Source organism: Ostrinia nubilalis, chromosome 24 (assembly GCF_963855985.1).
Source record: "Ostrinia nubilalis chromosome 24, ilOstNubi1.1, whole genome shotgun sequence".
NCBI lineage: Eukaryota > Metazoa > Arthropoda > Insecta > Lepidoptera > Crambidae > Ostrinia > Ostrinia nubilalis.
The window spans coordinates 4450427-4478344 of NC_087111.1; the positions used below are offsets into that span (position 1 = coordinate 4450427).

The window sequence follows — 27918 nt, forward strand, 5'->3', positions numbered from 1 at the left end:
TATTTTCACCTCGAGACAAAGTTGACTTATTTATTTTGTAGTGTCAAGAAACCGAAGAGTAAAATAGGAATATTTGTCACTTCGGGATTAATTTAGCTGACTCTTTCGTCAAAAATTGATTCATGAATTTAGTAGAGTCCATTTTTAGTCGTGATAGAGATAGATGGAGCTTGTAAGCTTGTTTATTTTTGCGCTCGTTGTAACGAGCGCAAAAATAAACAGTAACAATTCATCAATCACAAAAGATCAGACTTTAGCTGGACTTATCGCTAAAGCTACCAGACAATCTACATGGAAAAGAAAGTACAATAAACTACTAAAACTATGTTACTCTCAAATCCAGTCTCTCCACAGTTAATGCATTATAAATTATAATCCAGGATTTCGAGGTTTGTGTAGGTAGGACTATGGTGGTATTTCCACAATTGCGACTGTTACCCGTCAACTCCTAAATTATTATCCGATACAGTGGTAGATCAATAAATTAATAGTAAGAAGTAGAGATGGGATTCATAAGAAAGTTATTTCAAGATGGGTTACAGAACTTTGGAATGACAACTATAAAAAAAATCTGTATAAACTTTGTCACCAAAGGAGTCCTCAGTCCCGTTAGTACAACTGCCTCGCCCTTCCAAATGACCCTGATATTAACTACTTAACATGCAAGACCGTGAAAACAGCCAGTTCTCTAACCACATACCATCGCAGTACCGCATGTAATAAGTATACACTTCTGTAATGTACTGTGACCAATTGGACTATCTTGCAACTTTGAAATTATCGTAATAGTCATAACTCTTGTAAAGATGACTTAATAAAGCTGTGGCTTGAGATGGCTATTGTATTCGGATGTATTGAAAGTATTTTAATTTCTTTTATTTTTAGTCGATTAATGAATTAAAGACGGTTTAACTCTTAGATCCATCGGCATGACTAATAAAGTGATCAATCATGATAATTGCTCTATTATTAGCGTATCCTTTTTAATTGGAAGATTAAACACGTAAAGTTAATTAAAAAGCATAATAACATTCAGTTCTTTATTTGTACGATTGGTGTTATATAAATAATACAAATACACACAAATAATAATTATTGTTTCGCAAATCATGATATATACGAGGCGGAACAATATTATAAAACAAAAAATATCACAAAATAATAATTATATACACAGATAAACAATAATACTAAATAAAAATATTGTACTTTGTACAAAATAATCAAATATGATAAAAATAATATAAACTGATAAATAAATATCACATACATATAATATTATAATATAAATAATAATAAATATAAATACTTGAACGTATAAACCAATATTTAGATGCTTTCATACAAGATAAAAATTATTAAGATAATAATTAACTTTTTAAAAAAATAAAACCGACTTCAAATGCGTGAACACAAAAAAAAAACTAAAAATTAAAAATATTGCGTATAAAAAAGTTCATCCCCAATTTTCCACCCTTGGGGGTGAAATATTTTCTTCAAATTCGCATGAAACCACCCTTTTGATAATACCTATTCAACAAAAAAATAATCGTTCAAATTGATTTATAATCGGCGGAGATATTGCGTATAAAAAAGTTCATCCCCAATTTTCCACCCTTGGGGGTTGTTTTTTCTATTATTAAATTTAAATGGGACCACCCTTGAGGTATTACCTATACGCCGAAAAAAGATTTGTTCAAATCGGTTCATAATTGGCGGAGTTATCGCGTAACAAACATAGAAAAAAAAAAAAAAAAAAACATACGGGTCGAATTGAGAACCTCCTCCTTTTTTGAAGTCGGTTGAAAATAAAAGGACTTAGAGTAGTAGGACTAGAAAGTATAAAAACATACTTAAAACAGTTAAACACATAATAAGTAGAAACTAAAGAGTTTTTTAAACAAAATACACAAATACGGATACCGTATAGGGTGTGAAAAAAAATACTAATATAGTATACTAATAACATACACGAGGAATCATACAAACTTGGAACACTTTTTGGATAACAACAACAAGATTTCGTTCATCCCTTACAAAGGGTCGCAGAATAAGTTACGAAATAAATTAAACCTTAACTAGTAATAAATAAAATCAATATACACATTCGTAGACACGATATTGTGACTATTTTACACGTTATACAAAGAGGGACTTAAAATACACCCTTGGGTTGCCCCTCAATGTGTTATCTAAATCAAAAGCTTAATCAGATTTGATATGGCCAGCGTACGCTAGGTTTTGGGCGTCATCGATTGACCTGCCCCACCCGTGGCCACTGCTAGCGAAGTGTTCTTCGTGGTGTGGATGAGCGACAACTTCGTAGCTGGTTTCATGGTGTTTGCTGGCCAGGAGTTTCTTGAGGGCAATGATACCGGCGACGAGGAGGGAGACCTTGGCCAAGAGCAGGGCTTTGGTGGCGGCGAAGGCGATGATGCCGAGGAACAAAGGAATGAGGGCGGTGATCTTCAACTTGGCCAAAGCGAAGAGAGGGATGAGCTGCTTGATCTTCTTTTTCTTGCCACGAGCTGTAAAAGAGAATTTTATTGTATCTTGTATAATCATCACCATCATTAGGTCATTTTGTCTCCATTGTAAGAAGATTAAGTCACTCTCTAATTTACCAGAGGCAAAAAGAACAATGAAAAAATTATAAACACAAGAATATTCCTTCAAAATATGTCGGTCACCTATATCCAATCATCCAGCGTTTATACTTATTAACGCTAATAAGGAAGTTCATTTCAACACAAAAACAAACAAGTAAAATGTTATTCAAGAAAGTATGCAAATGCTTATTGTTAGCCTACTCTTGAAACCATCTGATAATATCTTACTGTATATTTAATTAAGTATGCGTGCCTACTTGTACAATATTCAGTGAACCGGTCATCTTACGTATCGAGTACACTCCAGTAAGTACCGGTAACCTATAAAACATCCCATGTACGGGCGACATCACATCAAGCTGTACATTTTTATAGCAAAAGCTCACCTATTACTACGAAATAAGATTCTACAGTAACCAGCTTGATGTGCGGTCTGTACTTGCGTGCTTCGAAATTGCAGAGGAGTTTTTATTTGCATTAGTAGTATTTCCTGTATTATTAGAACCATGTTGGCCTGCTAGTTAATTGTTCGCTTCCATGTCCTAGTTCGGTAGATTATTGTTTGAATCTACCTCTATATGCTTGAGTAAACCAATTAGTAATAAAAATGGTTTTCTCATTTGAAATCATAGCAAACCATGAATAAGAATAAGAAGACAGTATTAAGAAAATAATAAGGTACAGATGTTTAATAAAACAAGGACAAAGAAAACGCTGATTGTATACAAATGTGAACTTCATTCAATAAAAAATATTCAGATCACTTTCTCTACTTCAAGGCCTCTGATTAAAACAAGTTATTGGTAAAATTATGCAAAATATAACTTTCACTAGTAAAAATAATTAAAGAGTGAATATCATTTTTGAAATCAGTAGTATTAGCTGCACCATAGAGATTCAAAATAAAAGAGCAGATGCTCTTCGTACCAAATAATTCAAACTGTCATTCATCAAAGGTTCGAATTTTATACTATCGCCCGTATTCACAAACGATGTTTGGTGGAGCAGCAAATCGAACGTACAGCGTTGAATAGAACTCTGTGATTGGTTCGTGTGTCACACTGTGCGCATAGTAATGTTTGTGAATACGGGTGTAAATCTAGTGTTTATCGCCTTCATAATAGAATTGTTGTCAACAATCTCAATTACAAAGGAAAACATCAAATTACCGCAAGAATATCAAAGGCTCGCTTCATTGGAAAGGCGAGACAACTTTCTTCGGAGAAGATGCTCAGTTATGGCTCGATTTCACGATGACTGGCCCCGGCTTGGAACAGGTTCCATCATGAAAGTTCAGAAGGACTAAACCTGTCTAATAGGCAGGAATGCGAGCCGCTTTCCTGACCCAGTCAGTGTGCGTAACGTTTTTGGACTTGAATGGAATTCTAAGGTGCGATATGAAGAAACGGTTGGTAGTAAATTTTGATTAGATAGTGAAATGTGTCAAGAATTGGTGGATGATAGTGAAGCTTAGCTCTTAGAAAGGAGGTTTGATAATGAAGAAGTAGCTAGAATGTTATTGGACAGTAAAATTAAGTTGCATTAGGAATTGAGCAAGGTCAGTGGCGTTTTATGTATAGAGAAACGAATGGGTGATAAATGATATCTTCGTAATTCTGAGGATCAACAAGGAATATTGTGTTGATACTTTATCATTAGCTAGCAAGTTATATTAGAATCTTATACAAAGTGACCTGAAAAGGTAGGCCTAAATACCAATTAACAATTTGAATTTACTACCATGAATGAGAAATTGAACAATATTTAGGTATTAAAATTAATAACAGATACATAATGAAAACTCATGGTTTTGCGTTTAATGTACTATGATAAAGCCAACTGTCATTTACGTAGATATTGCAATGATAACACATGTACGAGTACTACATTTGTAATAAACCTTACTCGCGGAATCTCGTTGGAAGCACCAACGATGATAATTTCACTGCATGACTAGCAGATTCCTACACGTTAAACGTAAAGTTCAAAAAGGTGAAACTAGAAGCAAGTGATAATAAACTAAGCTAGTATGTCAAAGCGGCTAGTTAACTAAAGCAAACAAGTTCGGTACAGTCGAATGGAAAAAGGTTTGGTGGAATGTAAAAACACGCACCTGTATATCACACGTAGTTTATGATTTTATTTTATTTGACATTTTCTAAAAAATACATTCGTAAATTTTACATATAGTTTAAAGTGACAGAATAATTTCTCGGCCGAACCGAGATAAGAGTTAATGGTAGGACATTTTTGATAATTTATCTTTAGCTTCCGGATATTATAATACTTTAATACTTTAACGAGTTTAATTTGGATATTGTTACTGACCGGATTTAAGCCTACGATCAATGGTAGTGTGAAGTGAGTCATAACAAACGATTTATGATGATCTATCATCTAATCCACGAAGCATGACCACGAAGAAACCAAAAATGTAAATGTTATTTCTATCGCAATCGGAACAAATATTGAGAATAAACATAAAGAAATGTAATCAAATTTTTGTCAGCAACTGTACACACGGTACCGTTGTCCGAGTCCATATCAGGAATATTAAGTTGTAAACGAGTCACACTTAGAAATTTAGAATAAGAATTTAGAGTGTACTTGATAAGTTGTTAAAAATAAATAAATCATAATACGGAAGCGGCTTCTTTGCAGTTCATTGATTCACAATTATTTCCTTCCAATTATTCTCAGGCTTGTTGATTGATTATTGACACCCAATTACTTAAATTAATTTATTTTAACAGTTTTTTCAGGAAATAAATCGTGAAATGGTGTGAAGTTAATTGTCTACACGATCTATCATCACTCTTCTTAAAATATTCAATCAAAATTGATGAAACATTATAAAATGAAATTGGTATGACTTACGAGTGTACTGATATTATGATAACTAACCATTTAGTTCACTTCAACAATTTTACACTTAAGTGGATTAGTATAACGTAAGTTAAGATAACCGTTAAGATAAACCGAAGAATTTAAATTACAGTATACTTTACTAACTATAATAATCAGACCGGCAGACAAAAAGTAAAAGTTGTTCGTATCAGATTAATTTGAAACCCGATATCACTTAGCATCCGGTCGTCGTGACTTCAAAACTATAATAGTTATCAAACCGCAATCATTTTTGCTCTATTTGTTTAACATTGAAATAAAGTGTACCACGAACCATTACATCTGCTTGTTTAGACTTATTTCATTCTTCCGTTTCTATTTTGTTTTATTGTGTTGCATTTGTTTCTTTTTCGTCGTTTGTTTTTTCTACTTTGATTTATGTAATGATTCTTTCTTTTTTATCAGCTTCTGTAGAGTTTACGTAATGAAAAAACGACGTCTATTTTTAGTGCAATTATATTAATTAGTGATTTCTAAGCTTTATCTCTGATTTGATTTTGAAATGAACTCACAAACTGTTTACTTATTGTCCTATGCCTCTTTATACAGTAATTACTATATTAATCTGTCTTATTATTATTTTTACAAACAGCTTAAATCTTTTTAGATTTAGGGTTTCTCTCACGAGAACATAATAAACTAACCGGACTGTCAAATTAGCATAATTTAGCAGTCATCTTCTGTCCTATTGATTTGATTTGGTAATATTTATGTCACACGTTAAGACTTATTTGTTTTACATTAGATTTGTCTAATGTATCTACTTGTTTTCTTGTTATTTTTTTAATGATTTCAAAAGTAATTTTTAACTTAAATTACTTAATTAGTGAGTAAAAAAGTAATTTCATTAGAAGAAAATGAGATGTGTGTTAAATATTTGTTTTTGTGTTGTTGTCAATATTGTTTATTTTACTTTTTTTAAATTAATGAGATTTATCTATAATTTTTTAAGCAAAAACATACTTATAATATCTACATTATTTGATAATTTACGTTATTTTACAACCGGCTAAACGAGATCACTTTGATATTTTTTTTATAAATTAATTATTCCTGATAAATAATCAAAAATACGCACCTTCTTCAAGTGACCTCTTCATTCCCTCGACGGCTGATGTGGGCAGTTTGAACTGGATGACATGGTTCTCCAGGAAGTCAGCTGCGGAGTCGACCAGCCTGGACTCCACCTGGGCTTCCCTGGCCTTAGGCTCCTCAGACAACGGCTCCAGAGCCCTCGCAGACCTCGGAGACCCAGTTCCCAGCAAGGTCACCCCATCAGCCAAACTCATCTCCCGCGCCGTAAAACTCTCCGTGAACTTCAACGCTTTCTCCTGCAACCAAAAGATATACTTAGTAATTCCACAAATCACTGATCACAACACTTATTTCACTTATCACTGATCCCACCTTCAAACACAAGGTAACATCTCCGTCAACACACTCCTTAACTGCTCCTAAAACGCGTCCCATGAGGCCTGGATCATTCTCGCTCTCGACCGCAGGCATCGCCCGCGCCGACGCGACTAAAAGTAGGGCAAACACGTAACGCCTCATGACTGGTAGAACTACCCCTACGGAAAGCTTAGCACAAAATGTAGCGTCGATTCAATGCCAGTCAGTTTTAAGTCCCTCACCCCACTACGCAACCGGACAAGTCCGAAAACGGCCGATTAAAACGCGTACGACGAAATTGTTTCAATACGAGCACTTGCGTGTACGCATTTTCGGGGTTCTACGGTGTGTATGTGTGTGTAGATGACGCTGTGTGCGTTCCGGATCAATGGTCGTCGTGCCACTTGCGTGAGATGCACCCGCGCGCGTTTTGTTACAGGTGTTCGTTGCGTAATCGACTGCCGAATCGATTTTTAATCTAGCTCGGAATTCGATTAAGGAAGGAAGTGATAGTGAAAAGCAGGTTTTAGACTAATGATAGTAGTTGCATGTATAGGTAATTTGTTTGTAATTAAGAGCACTTTTCCGGGACTGTTAAAAAAAGAAAATTTTGTTATTTGTACATAAATTATACTATTTTTAAGTGTGCACAAATTAATCGATTGTGAGTTATACCACAGAATTAAAATGTTTTCTATTACGTTAACTTATAAGATCTCTACCAAAGCACATAAATAAGGGAAAATTTACTCTATTCATAAATGTCTCACAAAAACATAAAATTTCCATTCATGAGTTTACTGAACAATGTGAACTAATTATTTTCGTTTGTCTAATCAATAATTAACTATGCATTGATGAAAAGTCTACACGTTCTGTGCTACAATTTCTTTGATTAAAAACAAAGATCTTATCGGACCTAGTAATAATGTCTACTATTTATTCCCAAGTCAAAACGTGCATAGACGATCTATTGTTACAGACAGAGGTGTATTAAGATACCAATATCTTCCAATAAATCAGTACAAAAGTACAGAGTACAGAGTGCTGATGGAACTAAGATTTATTAAAAGAAAAAAAAGAGAGAGATGAGGGAGCGATCATGTAGTTTTGTAGAGTTCCTAGCCCCTAGAGGTTATGGGCCCATACTTACGCATGCTTACACGTATAACCTCTAGGAACTAGTTCCTAGAAAACTCAATATTCCAATTAATGAAAGTGAGCGTTGTTTGTAGACAATAAATAAATAAATCTTTTGACAATTTCACACAGCACCAGCCCCAAAGTAAGCAACTTAATACTTGTATTATGGGTGCTAGCTTAACGGATAATAGTTACGTAAGTAATCTATAATTTTCAAATTTTTTTACTCATCTTATGGTTTTCATTAAATTAAAGAAGCTAAGATGAACCATACTATATTTTACAGCAATGTCAATGTCCCAGAACTTCAAACCGCTATCAATTTTATTTCTTTAGTTTTAAAAGGTATCATTAATTTATAATCCATAGGTATCACACCGAAATATTCCAAAATCTTTGATCATTCAAACAACTGAAGACAGACAATTTCTGTTAGGCCTTTCATTAGGTCACCTAAAGGCATTTTATTCCCTAGCTAGGGCCCTGGCAAGGCCACAGAAACTAAAGGTGTAACCTTTATTCTTCCCACTCGACTAAGAACAATGAAAAGATACCAGTGATAACTTTACTTTCCATTTTCACTGGCTTTAGGTCTTGGAAAATTAGCTTCCATACTCACTTTAATACATGTAACTTATAATTTCATTAAAATTTCTAATGGCTTATTACTTCTCTCTAAGGCTGTTGTTCGATTTAATCTGAAGGCTTATGAGAAATCTATTTGTTACAGATCTAGTATTAATCTTAACATTTTTGTATTAATATATTTACATAATTTATACACAGTATTATTAATAAAACTTTCTGGTGGCTAAGAAAAGTCTATTAGGTTTATCAATTTATCTTTAGTTGCGGTTAGAGGTTGATAATATGGTTCCAAACGAAAATCTACTCGAAATAATCAAATGGACCAAAGTAATAATATAAATTTTAATACCTACTTATATTACTTAAACTCATACTTTATATTATATACTCGTATTTGTAGGTACGTGAGTGCGTGTTAAAGATTTTACACACCAAGCCCTTGATGTCGGCGACTTTATTTCAAGAGAATCATGTCGATGACTTGTAATTTCCATGACTTTTGACAACATGTCCAAAGACACCGACTCATGTGGCTTTAGTGTGTAGACTGCATTATTCTTGACCTATATCTAAAAACACATCCGGTGTAATAATTAAATTTCTTAGCCAATTTCGGAGTACCAGTCCAAGTATATAAAAGATTTTACAGCGATAGTAGCGTTGATGCTAATTTCCCTTTATCTGTTGATCAGAGAGTTTGCAACGGTAGTTTAATAATAAATAAGGAGTTTTAAAGTACTAACGAGCCTATGCCTTAGGCTTTAATGTCGGTGAGGAGCAGAATGACACAACGAACTTCATAACATTAATGCCGGGATAATGTTCGCTATTGGAATTTTTATACCCAATAAACTAGAGATCGAATCAGAAATTGTGAGATCCATAAACGAACTAAAGTCACTGACATCATCATCATCATTTCAACCAAAGGGCGTCCACTGCTGAACACAGGCCTCCCCCAATGATTTCCACGGTCACTGACATAGACCGACGTATTAGCAAGCTGAAGTGGCAATGGGCAAGCACATAGCACGCAGAACTGACGGCCAATGGGGCAGCAAGTTTCTGGAAAGGAGGCTACATACCGGTAAGCGCAGCGTTGGACGTCCACACATAGGTGGACAGATGACTCATAAAAGGTTGCAGAGAAGCATTGGGTGCAGGCTGCTGCTAACCGGCTAATTAAGAAATCATTGGGGGAGGCCTAAGTTCAGCAGTGGACTTCCTTTGGCTGAACTGAAATGATGATGATGATGATGAAACTCTTTGGATAATTTGCTCTTGCCCGTGGCTTATTTATTAAATTCAATAACATCTGTTGTTTCATTGTTTAGAAAATTATAACATGGATTCGTGGGATTTTGGAAGTCTGCTTTCAAATTTTTCCTTTTTTTTAACTCTATCATAATAACTAAGGAAAAGCTGTCTATGAACCGTATGAACAAAAATGGACATAACATTATCTATATTAACACACTCTTTAGATCTGATAACATCATGATGAAATTAATCTTCAAGATATTCGTATGCATGGCATAACGAGGTGTTAAGCCCAATTAATTTGAGAGAAAGGTAAATACTGCTGATTCACAAATGCGTAAACGGAATACATTTGGAAAGCAAAGAAACTCATAAAACTCATTTTATTTTTGCAAGTAGGCTTTTAAAAAGCACTTTTACATGTCCCAGTGTTAACCCTACCACTGCTTGGGGATTATAAACGGGCCAGTGAACATTAGGCCTCCTGAACTCTTTTGGCAAATTAGAGTAAGCTGTGTTCTCCTAGTGAAGACAAAATGACCTGATGATAGTTAGTGTTAGATTACTACATTCTACCTATCCCATGAGTTGAATATATCTGACATGTATCCACTAGGTCTCAAAAACGTAAGAATTAGGCGACTCACAAGGACTGTCGACCTGATAAAGGTAGCAGGAAGGCGCTGGATGCAGGCCGCTACCAACCGTGCGATGTGGAAGTCATTGGGGGAGGCCTATGTTCAGCAGTGGACGTCCTGTGGCTGAAAGGATGATGATGATGATATTACATTAACATCATCATCATCCTTTCATTCTGTATTTGAGTACTAGAAGTGATTCTAGTACTCAAATACAGAATCTTTTTGTTTTCATCTACGTATCAATATCTGGCCAGTAACCAACAAAAAACTAAAGAATGTAGGCCACACATTTTTTGTAACCTCATAGTGTAATACCCAATCTTTTTTACTAACATGGTTTACAAATACTCTCACCAAAAAAATCAAATTACTCATACGAAAGAAAGTAGCACAAAAACAGCTCCGTGACGTAACTTTTACTTCTTCTTTTGTCGTTTGGTTTTTCTTTTGTAATGCATTCCATTATGTAATGTTTCTAGGTCATTATCAGTAGTATAGATGAAGTAAATGTAATGAACACGTGGTGAGATGTTTTTGAAACTTACCTCTTTTTTATATAGGTTAGGTTGATTGATTGATTGATTGACCATTTCCATCTATGATTTTCTCTATAAATACAACTCCTGTGTAGCCAGGATCTACAGTAAAGAAAATTGGCCCCGGGGGTTTCTTTTTAAAAATAATATTAGAAATTCATTGCACAAAATTACTAATAGTCCCCTTAGCGATTCCAGTTAAGCTAAATAATGCTTGTATTATGAGTGGGTTCACCACAATAAATAGTCTAGCGGCCATATTATGACATATTTAAAATTTGGTAGATAAATATAACATTATTGTTTATCCACTATTCTGATATTAGGGTCGTTGAACCCTGAATTAAAATATCATTCACCTTTAATAAGTGAAAAACTGAAATAATTTCGATTTCAGTTAATATACATTTCAACCTTTTTATAAAGTACTCAACTCAGTTCAACTCGGTATTTTTTTATTTATTTGGAAACTCAACAGCTTTGTCGATAATTTACATGTTATAGAGTAGTACATTACATAACTCTGGCCAATTTCAGAGTCTCACAGCTAATATAAGTTTAAAAGAACATAATTTGCAGTGAAATGGATAGTACTAGTACCCACGCTTGTTTTCTACACAAAAGTTCTTTTTCACTTGTCTCCTCATAATAATATATCTAACACCTACACCACGACATGTGTAACTATATGATATAAGCATCACTACAACACATTATTACCATGAGAGAGCTGCGGTCACTTTCAGTTCTCTAATAGAACTGGAAGGCTTACACTAACTGGATTATTATACTTTACTAGTTGTTGTATAGTTCCATAAGTCTAAGCTAGTAAGGTTGAAAATATGGGAAGTTTTCTAGAGATACTGTACGTATTTCACAGTGAAAATGAATACAGTAACTCTTTTTTTATGCTAGACAAGGCAGGTATTTGACCGCAATCGCACCTGGTGTTAAGTGAGATGCAGTCTAGGATGGTATATATCTGCCCTGTAGGTGCCTATTCACTCTCGCCTTGAAAACGCCCGGATTATAGTGTTCAGGAAATACAGCAGCTCTTATCTTATGGAAATGAGAGAGAAATGGAAAATTCTTTAGCCTCTTGGATTTCACTCTATGACCACAACGATCATTAATTCGTCAAAAAGGTCATAACAGATTTATCAATTCGGAAAAGGATCAACACCGTATCGCCTTTCGCGAGCTATCATTGTATTTCGCGTGCTTTCAACCGCTAGGAGAGGCATTTATGAGTGTGCTACGTCCCTTAAGCTTACGAATTTTCCATTTTTGAATAATTAGAGACTTGTAATTGTAAGTTATTTTTTCATTCAGTTTTTCAGTTTTATCTTAGATCTCTACATTGACATTTTTCTTCTTCAAAAACAACCTGTCTCTATATACAGGGTGTTAGGTAAATGGGTATATGAGCCGACACTAGCCCATGTTAACATATGCATGTAAATGGTATGGTGAAGTCAGAAATTTGATATCATCATTTAAATTTTTTAATGTTCATACAAAATAAAATTTATAAAATCAGATTTGTATGAAAATTAAAATAATTCATACAAAATAAAATTTATAAAATCAGATTTGTATGAAAATTAAAATAATTAAAATGATGATATCAATTTTCTGACTTCACCATACCATTTATATGCATATGTTAACATGGGCTAGTGACGGCTCATATACCCATTTACCTAACACCCTGTATATGTATTTTTATAAAAGAATAGCGTATTTTCTTCTATAATTTTAAGCAACAGCCAGACACCATACATGTATAAATATAGAGAGATTTCCTTTGGAACTAATATAAATTTACCTAGAGATATAAATGTGATATTTATACAGCTTTAGGCTCAATGAAATATATCTTTAGGATTAGCTATTAATATTATGCGAATAATATTACACTTACGCGGTATTTGCAGGTGCTACTTGCGCGGTATTGGACTATCCCCGACGATATGTATGTATTTATGTAGGTATTTTGTATTAATATGTCGTATAGTATAATATTTTATGTATTATATTAGTATAATTTTTTAGTATTTGTACTATTTTGCACCGCCTACTTAAATTCTCTGTTTTGTCTAATTTTCTGGTTAGCTGGAAGAGAATGCCACATGGCATTAAGCTCGCCTGTTGTACCACTGTTTTTTATGTGTGCAACAAAGATTTTAAATAAATAAATTATCTTCACAAGGACTAAACGCACTGTTTTCTATCCTATTATTTCCCAGCGAAAGCAAATACATGTGAAAATTACTACAAATGGTTTATGGGTAAAATATATTACTCACTTAAGTAACCAAGTTCATTGTACGATGTGAGTGACAATGTTGTTAAGTTTTCTATGTTATTGAACTCGCTGGAAATAAATTTTGTTATTTAACAAGTTTTATTGTAGCCAGGAAAAGTGGTAGAGTCAAATAAAGATCAGGTGTATGCGGATTTTGTGATATAAGAAGAATTTTAGTAACTTGACCATACAATTAAAAATATTATAGTAAACTAAACTTCCAGTCATTGAACACTTAAGAAAGTTATTGGACAGTTATTTACTGAATTACAAATAGCATTTCTATTTCAACAACTGAGAGATTCCAACTGATGGAGATAAAAGGGCGTTTTTTTTAAGGAATATTCATTGTATTTGAATGAATATTCATTTTAAGAAAATTCAAGGGTTGTTTTGTCCAATGACTGTCGGTTTACCCTATGTCCAGAAATTAAGAAAGATTTTACAAAAGAAAATTATTTAAAAATGTCTTGAGGTACTTAATTCTTAAATTCTTTTATTTAATTAAAAAAAAGCTTTTACACTCCGGCGATGTTTTCGGTTTTTAAAGGGAATAATAATTCCTTGATTCTCTAGGAATTGGTTAAAATGTATTCCTGTAAGACCATACGTAGATCTTAGCATTTGCAAAATTCATTAACTCTAGCTCGTACTGTTACAGCCTCCATGAAAGTAGAAGACTCTAATGTAGGGTGACCTTCACTCTCGGCCTGATTATCACATAAAAATAATTCCTAAATGAGTATAACAATTCTACTTCTTAGTCGTTTTGCTTTTAGCAGAGTGGTCGGCGTTCACGTCTGTTGTAGAGGCGGATACAGCTCTCCGCATGATCTCCCGCCCTCTATTCCTGTTAGCAGATTGCCTGGTGCAGTTAGATTTACGTGGTTTCCATAGAAAACTTTACTTGTTTGTCACCTGTCATCCGCTTTACACTGGAGAGAAGCCGGACTCCTCCAATATTATTCTGATTAATTTCCTTGCAGGTCCAATGACAGTTTAACTTTCCCCGTGGACAAACTTGACCTTCACTGGTTGGGTTTTCATTGGCGGTTAAGCTGTAGATTTTGGCTACACGAGTAGCAGCGGTGGTAACGAGAGGTGGGAATAGTCCCGTGACGATTATACTTAGTCAGTACCTACAGTGCATAAGTAACCAGTATAGGGATAGACCAAATAAATTATGCAGTATCAATTCTATTATTTTTCAATTGTTTGTTAGTTTATAGCTACGATAACAATTTTGTTTGTTCGTTCGAGTCAAATGACGTCACGTCCACTGCTGGACAAAGGCCTCCCCCATACGAATACAAATCTATGTATATTGGCTATGCCATTTCTCTTTTCATTTGATTGCAAATAGTTCGATCTACATAATAAAATTTCACTTTCAAAAATCTGTTCCGTACGGTGACCCGATTTGCAAATTTAACGTCAACCAGCATACAAAATGGTTGACATAATTCTTCGGACGTATGAATTTTTGGACACAAAAGCCGCTTACATTATGCATGAGTACGTGTCTGAATGTGTCTGGTGGTTATGTTTTTTTGGTCAAAGTATTGAGTAATTATTATCGTTAAGAATATGCAAAGTTTGACATGTATAAAGTTCGCAAAATTGACAGTATCTATTGACGACAATATTCGTTTCAGCCAAATGACGTCTACAGCTGAACAAAGGCCTCCCCCAAGGTTTTCCATAATGAACGGTCCTGCGCTGCCCGCATCCATGCTCTTCCCGCGACCTTTACCAGATCGTCGGACCACCTAGTAGGAGGCCTGCCCACGCTACGTCTTCCAGCCCGTGGTCGCCACTTGAGAACTTTCCTGCCCCAATGGCCATCGTCTCTACGAGCTATGTGCCACGCCCACTGCCACTTGATTTTAGCAATTCTGCGAGCTATGTTAGTTACTTTGGTTCTCCTGCGAATTCCAGAATTGAATTCCAGAATTGACGAAATATAAAATTATGTCGTATATTTTCTTATCACAGTATTTTTATGCATTAACTAATCACTATAATGGAAGCTTTGCTTAGTTTAGGAGCAAATCATCATCATCATTTACGTGACGTCCACTGCTGAACATAGGCCTCCCCCAATAACTTCCACATCGCATGGTTGGTAGCGGCCTGCATCCTTTATGAGGTCGTTGGTTCACCTTGTGGGTGGAAGCGCGTCATTAGTCACTCGATTTAAGCTCATAGCAGACTTATCAACTCGGAAAGGGATCAACACCGTATCGCCTTTTGCGAGCTGTCATCACCTTTCGAGCGTTCCAGTATGGAGTTTCATTCAAAGAATACTGACCGCCTCGAGATGATACGGTTACGATCCGTTTCGGGGTTGATAAGTGTGCTTCGTCATTTAATGATCATCATCATCATCATTTCAGCCATAGTACGTCCACTGCTGAACATAGGCCTCCCCCAATGCATTCCATGTTGATCGATTGGTAGCGGCCTGCGTCCAGCGCTTCCCTGCTACATTTACGATGTCGTCGGTCCACCTTGTAGGTGGACGTCCCACGCTGCGTTTTCCGGTACGCGGCCTCCATTCCAGAACCTTTCTGCCCCATCGGCCGTCAGTTCTGCGTACTATGTGCCCTGCCCATTGCCACTTCAGCTTGCTAATCCGTCGGGCTATGTCAGCGACTTTGGTTCGTTTACGGATCTCCTCATTTCTGATTCGACATTCGACATTTTCTTATTTCAGTATTTTTATGCGTTAACTAATTGCTTTATTGGAAGCTTTGCTTAGTTTAGGAGCAAGTCATCATCATTATCAGCCCCATGACGTCCACTGCTGAACATAGGCCTCCCCCAATGACTTCCACATTGCACGGTTGGTAGCGGCCTGCATCCAGCGCCTTCCTTTATGAGGTCGTTGGTTCACCATGTGGGTGGACGCGCGTCATTAGTCAACCGATTTAAACTCATAGCAGACTTATCAACTCGGAAAGGGATCAACACGGTATCGCCTTTTGCGAGCTGTCATCACCTTTCGCGCGTTGCAGTATGGAGTTTCATACAAAGAATACTGACCGCCTCGAGTTGATACGACTACGATCCGTTTCGGGGTTGATAAATGTGCTTCGTCATTTAATGATAAATAATGGGAATTAGGGATTTGGGATTCCGAAATAAATACAAACATCGCGTAACCAACAGTTATAATGATAACATTCTGCTATTAAATAAGTTAATAAATTAATCGTTTGACTCGAATATAACATTCAATGAGAAATACAAGTATAAATATATTTACATTACAATAATGAGCACCATAACAATATTATTTATATATTTCATTAAATAGTAGACGAATACATAATATGAGATCAGTCTGTGATAGTGTTAACACAAAATAATATAAATAATATGTTTATTTCATATATACTTTGATATGTATATTTATTTTATTATATAAATTAAATAAATGCAATAATTTATTTACATTATGTACATTGCAAAAAAAAAATATACTTTTATGATAAATACGTAAATATAATAATTGAATAAATAATTGTTACTAAAATAAATACGTGATAGATAAGCATGATCTTTGTACACACCATTTACGTATATAAAATAAAAAATAACTCAAAATGGATAAATAAATCTATAAAACAATATAATCGGCAAAATAAATACGTACATATATTAAAGCAACATCCAAAGGCTCGTTCACATTGTACATAAATATATGTTAAAATTAAAAATACACTTACGTTTTACTGTTGGTCTAACTATGATAAATAAATAAGTAGGTTAAATAATTTACAGTGCATATTATAACCTTTTCCAGAAGAGTACGAGGTATTTCAACATCGTCGATGCTAAGAGAAACCGAATAGTATTCTCTAACTCATTCAATGTTATTTTACGTCTCAAAATCCATTCATGCATGCCATTATGTCGTAGTAATCCGCATTAGAAAAAAACGCAACATATAAATCGTCCTTACCACTCACACGATAATACTGACCACGTTTTTCACAAGCTGTTATGTCACGATTTTATCTAACAAAGACGTTACTCTTTAATCGAGCAGGATTTACACGCACCGATTTCGGTCACCAGCCAGCATTAAATGCAAGGCCAAGTTTTTTAATCTGTGATCAAACATTTGCTGCGACCCCTGCGTAAAATTAAAAACTTAATTTTCTACACAGATCCATGTTGCGTAGCTAGCCGCGAACACATTGACAAAGCTTGGTGCTTTTTATATAAGCACGTAGACCTATTTTTTCCAAAATATAACAAAAACAACCAAGCTACCAACATGGACTTTACATCAGTCGTGGACAAAAATCGTGTCGTGTAAATCCGTCTCTGTAGTTACCAATTTTCAGTATGTCGAACATTGATTAACTCCGTTTGGGTCTTACCAAACTCAGTGGGTTTTCACTGTATTATACAGTAAGTGCTAATAATTATGTAGTAGGAAAAACGTTACGGTTGTTCCTTGTAGCATAATGAATTGTTTGGTGGGTTCAGACTATTGGGAGTACGCGTTGTACGCTAAGTCTTGGGCGTTCTCCAGCGACCTGGAATGAGAGAAAAATTGATTATACAAAATACTAGAAATTATAATAAAATCAATTAATCCACAATGTCAACATTAAATGACAACACTGTAGCAGACGAGGCAAAGAAAATCGGACGAAATTTTGACCATAACTATAACGATAACCACTGTATTTTGTTGGGAGTTGAACGTGCGACGCAGTGCACGTCTAAGCTTATTGCCAAATAATGAAAATAAAAAAAAACATAATTTTTATTGTAAAAAATCACCATCATTTCATCTGGAAAGTCCCCTGAAGGTGTATTTCGTTATTTTTCACAAAAAACTTGGAGAATGACATTCTTGCACGCTCGCTCTTGATAAGGTACTCATGTTACAGCTTAATCGTGAGAATTAAATCTAAAGGTAAAAGGCATAATATGTAAAAAGGTAAGCTTTTCCTGTCGACACTATAAATTAAACATGTAATAAATAAATGCTTATTAATTAACTCTACTATGTTTGAGGAAAATTCCCAAACCGCCGAGCCGCAATGCGCTCCAATTAGCCGATGAAGATGTATAATTAGAAAATTACATGGCCATTACGATTTCTACGGCCCATATACCCACGCCCTGCGGATGTCGGCGATTCGACTTTCGCGACAAATCCATGTGAACTAACTAAATGGGTGTTTGAAGACTCACTCTTTAAAATAATCAGCAACATAGTAGTGAATACAGAAATAGGCGTCTCTTGAGTCAGAAGATCGATGCTTAGATGGGACATACTTAAATAGAATCAGAATCATCTATTGCTGCGCAAAATGTTTCAAATGATACAAGTTGGCACATAAGAGAAAGGGTGCCTAAAATGGGGTGTCATACTTGCTATCGAACGTTGAAGTATCTATTGTCTAGATATCGACAACTATGCATCAACGGGTCGCTACATCTACGGTACTCCATATTAAAAGTCATGAAATCAACGGGTCGCTACATCTACGGTACTCCATATTAAAAGTCATGAAATCAATCGGTTGTTTAATCAGTGTCATGACATCAAAAGTCGCGGTGGGTAAATAACGAACTTCTCAGGGTGGGTAAGTAATATTTTCCTACCAAATTTTGTACTAAAAGGTAAAGTATTAAGAAAAAACAATTTTTTAATCTATACTTATAATAAATCTGTAGAGAGGTCAATTCTGTACATTAAATATATTTTCAAAATAACTATCAGGGGGTGATTAGTGATCGATACTGATGCCAAAAATGCAATGAGTAAAATTTTTGTCTGTCTGTCTGTCTGTCTGTCTGTCTGTATGTTCCTTATAGAAACAAAAACTACTCGACGGATTTTAACGAAACTTGGTACAATTATTCTTCATACTCCTGGGCAGGTTATAGGATAGTTAGGAATTCCCACGGGAATGGGAATTAGCGGGAAAATCGTTTTGTATGAAAAATCTGAACCGCTTAAGTTAGACGCTTGAAATTCGGCATGCAGGTACCTTAGTAAACTTAAAGCTTAGTTACAACAGGATATTGCAAAATTCCCACGGGAACGGGAGTAAGCGGGAAAAAACATTTGTATGAAAAATCTAAACCGCTTAAGTTAGACGCTTGAAATTTGGCATGCAGGTACCTTAGTAAACTTGAAGCTTAGTTACAACAGGATATTGCAAAATTCCCACGGGAACGGGAGTTAGCGGAAAAAAACATTTGTATGAAAAAATCTAAACCGCGTAAGATAGATGAAGGGGGTAAAACGGGATCCACGCGTACGAAGTCGCGGGCGGCCGCTAGTCATACATAATTGTGTATTTAAATAATGAAATAAAGTAATTAATTATTAAATGCCAATTTATTATTAACAGTTCTCGATAATTTATCGATTGAAAAATATTCGGTATTTGAATCGAAAGGTATATTCAATTTTATCAATATCAAAATATTCAATTTTAATGATAAAATAATTATTATTTACTACCACCTATTTAACTTGCATTCTTATTTAAAATTATTCATGGAAAACATTGGTTTTAGGCTTTACTTGCTAACATTATCAAGTAATGAGTGCCATTACTGTGGCAGTACTAAATGTATGGAAGCTAGTAACATTGAATTTTCGGATATTATCCAGTCTGTAACCTATTACTAATATCGTTTGAAAGAGCTCGTGAAGCACTTTCAGGATCAGTAATCAGTTTTTCGGTATCTTGTGTAGTTTAGAAATAATCGAGTTAGATCACTTATCGTTTCCACCCTGTATAGGTACTTAATATTTGAAATGTATTACTAATTATTGCTATAAGAATTTTGACCGAATAAAACTTTCAATTCTATTAGAACTTTAGACATTTCTCTCACTTTAAGCGACATTGGATTTTTAATCGGATTTTGAAACTGTTACAGATATATTAAAGATGATCCCATATTGCTGTCAACGGAACGGGGCAACAACGACTAGGCGCTGCGGAGACATTTGAGTACATACGCGTGCGTGTGTGTGACGAAGTCCTTGCGAGCAAATCCGTGGGTTGCGGGCGTACGTTAAAAAACCCATGCCAAAGCGGGAATACAAATAGATACAGCAACATTCATTGTAACGTACCTACTAATTATTATGGAGTACTGTAGATGTAGCGACCCGTTGATGCATAGTTGTCGATATATAGACAATAAATACATCGACGTTCGATAACAAAACATTCATTGTAACGTACTAATTAATATAGAGTACCGTAGATGTAGCGACCCGTTGATGCATAGTTGTCAATATCTAGACAATAGATACTTCGACGTTCGATAGCAAGTATGACACCCCCTAAAATGACCCCCCGTAAAACCACTTCTTGCATTTTGTTCTCAGTATAGTCAGGACGTTGCAAAACTTTGACTTTATTATCCAGGCCTTGATTTGATTCCTAGATAATTAAGGTATGCAATAAATTTTGACAAAAGGTGTTTGTAAAAATCCTGTCCAAGTATGTAGGTACTATTCAACATGACAAAGTGTAGTGTAATAGTACTTTAATTTGAAGCTCGAGTAAGGTTATGTTCATTTTCTCCTAGAATATTTATTTGACTTCAAGATAACCGTAAAAATATGAACAACGAAACTCTATCAATAAATCTTCTAAAAGTATCAATACCTGCTCCATCCCGAGCCTCCGTGCCCAGCAGACGAAACCACCACCTCATGGGCCTCTCCACCACCGCTCGGCGACAGGAGTTTCTTCAGCCCAATGATACCAGCCAGCACCAGCGCCAGCTTAGACACGATCAAGGCCTTGCCCGCTAAGAGAGCCAGGGCTCCAAAGGCCAGGGGTACCAGCATACCACCGATTAGGAGAGGGATAGCCAGGAGAGGGGCGAGCTTCTTCCTCCTGCTGCGACCTTCGGCGGACTGCAGGTCAGCGCCGGTGGGGAATTTGACCTGGAAGTACGGAGAGGTTTCTGATCTTAATAATTGAAAGAAAAAACATCCAAAATCTAAATATATAAAAGGAGAAACTGACTGACTGAATGACTGACGTATTAACGCACAGCCTAAACGGCTAAACGTAGGCACTTGAAATTTAGAAGGGACGTAGCCTAAGTACCGTAGAGGTGCACTAAGAAAGGAATTCCCGAAATTCCTACGGGAACGGGAATTAGCGGGAAAATCCTTTTGTATGAAAAATCTAAACCGCTTAAGTTAGACGCTTGAAATTTAGCATGCAGGTACCTTAGTAAACTTAAAGCTTAGTTACAACAGAATATTGCAAAATTCCCACGGGAACGGGAGTTAGCGGGAAAAACATTTGTATGAAAAAATCTAAACCGCGTAAGATAGATGAAGGGAGTAAAACGGAATCCACGCGTACGAAGTCGCGGGCGGCCGCTAGTAGTTTATAATTTGCGATCGGTTGGATTTACTTTAACCAATGATAGGCGTCTGTTCGTTTATTTTAGTCAAGGATTACCATAAAGAGAGGTCTAGCACTCCAGTTGAGTTAAAGTTTGAGTCCCGACAAAAGGCATAGGCGAAGCCGCGGGCAAAATCTAGTAGCTTAAAGTAGGAAATCATTAACTCTACTCTTGTTCATATGATATTATTATGAGAAAGTATTTCAATCCCTACTACTTCATTTTTAGTAATTTCAAGTAATAAATTCTAATACAATAGATGATTAGGTCCACATAGGTCGATTATATCAGTATACATGCGATACCTACCCTACATGATACTAACGAAAGTGCGGAAAAAAATAAAGTAATAATATTTCCTACAAATCAAATTAGGGCTGTCACTTTCTTCTTGATTTTGTTAAACTTTTTTTTTCACACGATGCAAAACGCTTATTTGCATATTATGTAATGAACATTTTTATATCATGATTATATCACAATCTATAATGCCTTGCCATGTTAGATAAAGTTATGCATACAGCATATACCTAATTACAACCGAAATGAACAAGGCCTCAACGTGACCACGACCGCTCTGCCAAGAGCGAAACGAATAAGAAGAAGAAGAACATAATATTATGTATAATTATTGAACGTAAGTAAATAATTGTAAGATGATGCATAACTAACTAAGATGGCGCATTGACCTAAAGTGAGTCTTGACTTACGACAATAAAAAATATGAGTATCCATTAATGCAGAAATACATTAGAGTAGAGACCCCCGCAATGATACCCGCGACAGAGGAAGATCGCCGAAAAGATGGACAGATGACATCCGGCAATGAGCTGGAATAAACTGCAAGTGGCCAGGGACAGAAGTAGGTGGAAGGTTGAAGAGGAGGCCTATCTTCGAAGACGAACCACAAAGGCTGCTATCGATAGATTTACATCCATCTTCATAATATGAAGATGATCATTAATTGAGGTCTTCATAATATAAAAATGAGCATTAATGGAGGTCTTTCTGCATTAAGGGACTCATCTTTTTTATACTTTTTCTGTGAACTAATTCATTTAATTAAATATTTATAACCCTACACGTGACAACCCTACAAAACAGTCGTGCTTCATGTGATTCGGAACTTCCGCACTATTAAGATAATTGTAGCATAAGTCAGCTAATGACAGTCCAATAAAATAAAAATTGGTTAAGGAAATTAAACCTAGTTATGTATAAGCACGATTTAAAAGCCAGTCTTTTTTTGCAGTTTAGGATGGTACAAATCTGCCCTACGTACCTACATGCTTCTTCACTCTCTCTCACCTTAAAAAAATGTTAAAGTGATCGGTAAAGACAGCAGCAGGCAGCGAATTCCAGTCCCTAGCTGTTCACATTATAAAATTATTATCGAAACGATTAGTGCGAGCTGGTGGAATGGCGACAATGTAGGGATGGTACGCTAACCTGCGTTTGGTTCCCCGGTGATGGAAGGGGGCTGGTGGAATTAGGTCATGTAATTCCTTCGCACATTCTCCGAAGTGTCGACAATGGTCGAACATTTTAGGTAAGTACTGGACTTCCAAATCGAGGATCGAGTTCAATCCATGTTGACCTCTGATTGTTGTGGCGATAAATTACCAGTATTTTGTACTGGACAATTTAGTCCCAAACTTAGCAAAGTTAGGTTGCCAGACAAAATACACAAGTGTTTAAAGAAGTTTAATTTCCGAAGCATTAATGGAATAATTTTCTAAGTATAGGTAGGTGCTAGATATAAAACACGTGTTTTCTTATATTAATATCCTTACATAAGTAGAAAGCCACTATAATTTGCTTAATGAGGCTTACAAATCGCTTATTAATAATATTCAGGAAACAATTCAATAAGTATTATTGGAATCGATTTATTACATTATCACTTAACTTGGACTAACTTTACAAATTTAACTGTTCATAATGTATTAATTGACAATTACTTCGAAGACAAATGAAAACACATGTTGTATTTTCATAATAATGATAACTAAAGATGAATGCACACAATTGAATGAAGTCGTAGTCTTGGTTTGACCTCTGCAATTCTTGTGTAAGTTAGATCCACAGCTGGACCAGCAATAAAACTCAACTAGTAAAGATCATGTGGAGTAATTATTGGAACTGCACAAAAACCGAAGAAACTAAGATTCAATTAGTGAAGATCCTGCAGGGGAATCAGTTGACCCCGCATCAAAATAAAACGGAAAAAAAATTTGATATTTCATCAAAATAATAAGTCTTTCTCTATTTACTTTTTGTTGACCTGACTGACCTTTGAACCCGAGAACTCTGAACGTATATGAAGATGTGCCCTGAGTTCAATGACAATTAAACTTTCTCCTGGGAGCAACTTGGCCTTGACCTTCACTGGTTGGCTTCACCGGTCAAGCTGTAAATCCTGGTCATAGAGTTGCATCGGTGGGAACCAAAGGTGGGAATAATCTTATGAACATTAGTAGACCAGGTCATGAGAAAAAAAGTGTCCCTAAATTGTACATTGTATGATGTCAAGGTCATGATGTCCGATGAAATAACATCAAACTATCAATGTTGCCGTGTTGTAAGGTATTCCTTCTAATCGTAAAATGGTAAAATAAAACTGTGGAAAGAAGAGTCTCAAACGCGCAAATTTTTAGCAAACGTTCTTTATTTCCTAATTTCTAATATCTAACCCAATGAGGCTGTTGTGAGGAGAAGTTTCTTGTCTACTAACTCGATGTTCGCATCAAGAACTATTTACTAGAAACCATCCCAGTGCTATGCGAAATATCAACTAACTTTATTGTTGTCCCATTGTAAGGAAAGAGTCTCACAAATCAGTAAATTAGCAAATGGTCTTTATTTCCTGAGTCTCATTGGTTTCCTAATGACTGTTATCTATATTCCTCCTAAATCTAATGCAATAAGACCGAAAATAGCTTGTCAACTCATCAAGTACCAACTAGTAGAAACCACCCCAGTGCGTTCACGCCACCGACTCGTGCGCACACCAATTAGCGAAGAAACGCTGCCGTAAGTAGGCTGGACTGAGAACTGCTAAATAGACTGTGTCTTGTAAAAAAGTGAAGATAAATTAATAACATGCAATTACCGAGATGCAGTAGAAAGCTGTGCATTATGCATTTCGTGCAATCCGTTGGTTTATGTATGCCTTTTTTGCTTGGTTGTTATTGGAAACATGTATATTAATAAGCTTTGATTGTTAGAAATGGGGGTAATTACAAGATTGGTAGCCGTTCGGAACGAATTTTCCAATAATTTATCAAAGACACCACGAGAAGAATCTTCGATCGCTATAATGAAATTCAGCTCATGTTTACTTAACAAATAAGGATTAATTTCTAGAAGCTATTGCATGCATAATAAATGCAGAATAAGGTATCAAACACCAAAGGCATTAAGAATTATTAAAGTAGAAATAGAAGATGTCAATCAAAATAAACACGAGATAAACTAAAAGATAGACTTTAAAAGTGTGCTTTGTTCGTACTCGTAAGAAGCTCATTTCAAAATTAGCATTTTATCAACATGAATCTACACTCGTGCAATTTAAAGAGTTCATATTCCTTTTTGCGTGCTCTAAGGGTAGTTAGGCACAGTACAGATGGTAGGTCTACCCAGTAAGGTACTGCAATATTAGTATCAATTAAAATTTAATTAGTAATAAGATGTTATTGTCTGCCTGCATGCCTTGGATCCTAGGTTCCGTACTTCAGAGGGAAAAAATAACCCCAATTAAATCAGTTCGTTGGCCTTTTGCCAAAACCTTTAACTACCCATTAACATAAAATTGATATTTGGCTAGAAACAAGATCTTATAGTAGGCATGTAAAGAGCGAATCCGAAATCTTCTTAATTTGATTTTTTTTCCATCAACAATGTAATTCTTACAGTTATGTAACATGGAAGACATGTAATCTTCAAAGTTATGGTCGTTACTAAATCCAACGTAATTTCAGTGTCAGAATAATGTCATCATATGGGCTGAAAAAGTGAGTATTTTCTAGACGGTGTAGGTAAGGATACGGACCCTTCTGGGTCTGCAGGTAAGGGATGAATAAGGTCGGACTTGCATACTGGGGTCAATTTTTAACATTTACTCAGTAACTGTGAGGGCAGCCAGGGGTTATTATATCCCCTGGCTGCCCTCAAAGTTACTGGGTTTTTACCCACAAATATCACATCCGACCTTACCTAAAAAAATCCTTCAAAACGTAACCTTCTGTCAAAAAATGCGGTATTTCATGACAAAGTTCATGGGTGAGAGTAGTTAAGACAGATTTTATTATTTTATACTATGAGTATTCTAAAATATTTCAAACCTCTTGGGAATACGATGACGTCATCTACAATTTCAACCTTATTGTGTCTCTAATAGTTTGACACTATCATTAATAATATCAACCTATAGAAGTCCAGTACTGCACAATTTCCCGCCATTTTCATCCAGTCATCACCTTCATATCTTCTTTCGGTCGTCAGTCCATCGAGCAGGGCACCCTCGTCTTCATCTTTTAGTTTGCATGGACATTACTTGGAGGTCCTTAAAGGACGTAAGGTTAAAGTTTTGTATCATGAAAAATATCTTTGTCTCCGTCCTTTTTCGGCGTTAGACGTTATAATACTGTCACCTTGACCCTACCACTATTTAAAGTAACAATTAGTTACATAACAACTATAATCGCTCCATCTTTGATCATAATTGCCCATCAACCTGTCAAAGCGCGTAATTTGTCGTCGCTAATCAATTTCATGCGCACGCACCGACTGACAATTGATTTTCTTTTAGCAACAGCAATAAGAAATGTATTGACTGGCTCATAACTTTAGGTAGGTTTATTGTTACTTTTCTTTTTTTGTACAGTTTTAGTACAGTATTTTTTGTTTAGTTTTAGTTGTGATAGTTATTAAAGTTTCAGGTTAATTATCTTTACAAGATTCTTAGATTTCATATATAATATAAATAAGTATTCGACGGTTGTCTAGATCCATTTAGATAAGTACTGTACTGTAAACTTACAATAAAACTAATTATTTGAATATTTTTAATAACCAAGTTAAATTAAATAATTTTCGAATTATCTACTTAGGAAGTTAAAAGAAAAATTGAATGTATAAGGATGAAAAAAAAAAACAAAGTTACAATTAACAAAACTAACAATTAAAAGCCAAAGAAAAGTTTTTAATGTTAGTAAAGCATATCCTTATTAGCAATTGACACGAACCAACTAATGAACATCGTTTGTTTTATTTTCTTATATTTTATTTTCATTTCATAGAGCTTACAATAATTAAACTTTAAAAAATTAATGACTGAAGTATATCCTAGAATTTTCTGTCTGGTGAAGCTAAAATTTGAACAGTCCTTACCTGGATTGTGTAGAAGATTGCTTAGAGCTTAAAATATGTCATTGGTTTTAGAAAATTAATGACTAAAGTATTTCCTAGAATTTTCTGTTTGCGGTGAAGCTAAAATTTGATTGATCCTTACCTGGATTGTGTGAGTCTGCATGAATCCAACGATCTTGTCCAAGATAAGGTTGTCCAGAGAGCTCTCGTCAAGACCTCTAGGGATCGCCTCCTCGACCTCAACGTCGTTGACCTTCGCATCCTTATCTTTGGTTATCGTGACTCCACTAAGGACTGACACCTCATCACTTTTCGATATCCTCGTAATAGCTTTCGCCAGTTTTCTCTTAAGACAGCTAGAGAGGTCGCCACCACTACAATCCCTGTATGTTTCGTATGCGATTTTCAGATCGCCTAGAACACTGTCCTCTGTACTCCTGGCTTCATCCAGGGTATTTTTGTTTGTTGACGCCGTCCTGGCGCTGGCAGCGACTGCCAAGGTCAAAATTAGGAGGTAATGTGGTACCATCGTGACGTTGTCTTCACGCCGTTCGCTGTATGGGCACTGTGTTTTAAACTAGAGCACTGTAAGCGTTTATATGCGCTTAGTTTCACGGTACAGTGGACGTTACTGAGAGGGATGCATCGATGCATTTATGCAGTCAGTCGGACTGTTGTGGATAAAATTGTTAGTTCGTTTTTGACTTTGAAACGTTTTTGGCTCTACCTTGCTCTTTCTGACT

At 35.5% G+C, this 27918-nt stretch overlaps 1 protein-coding gene across 1 annotated transcript; it reads right to left on the reverse strand.

The window, feature by feature from the left end:
• Window positions 1–1849: 1849 nt before the first annotated feature.
• LOC135083638 (uncharacterized) lies at window positions 1850–27794 on the reverse strand. The gene is made up of 6 exons (XM_063978342.1): window positions 27318–27794; window positions 21049–21332; window positions 17899–17934; window positions 6924–7122; window positions 6595–6847; window positions 1850–2528 (listed from the first exon to the last, which is right to left on the reverse strand). Exons 1-6 carry the CDS (start codon window positions 27702–27704, stop codon window positions 2206–2208), a joined length of 1482 nt encoding a protein of 493 aa, XP_063834412.1. The 5' UTR covers window positions 27705–27794; the 3' UTR covers window positions 1850–2205.
• Between the last annotated feature and the right edge of the window lie 124 nt (window positions 27795–27918).

Bases quoted from the DNA above. Each gene is read 5' to 3' on its own strand.
- LOC135083638 (XM_063978342.1), bottom strand. From the start codon at position 27,704: ATGGTACCACATTACCTCCTAATTTTGACCTTGGCAGTCGCTGCCAGC. The intron at 21,333-27,317 runs GTAAGGATCAAT...CCGTACTTCCAG, and splicing joins TGCAGACTCACACAATCCAG to GTCAAATTCCCCACCGGCGC. The intron at 6,848-6,923 runs GTGGGATCAGTG...TTTTGGTTGCAG, and splicing joins ATGTTACCTTGTGTTTGAAG to GAGAAAGCGTTGAAGTTCAC.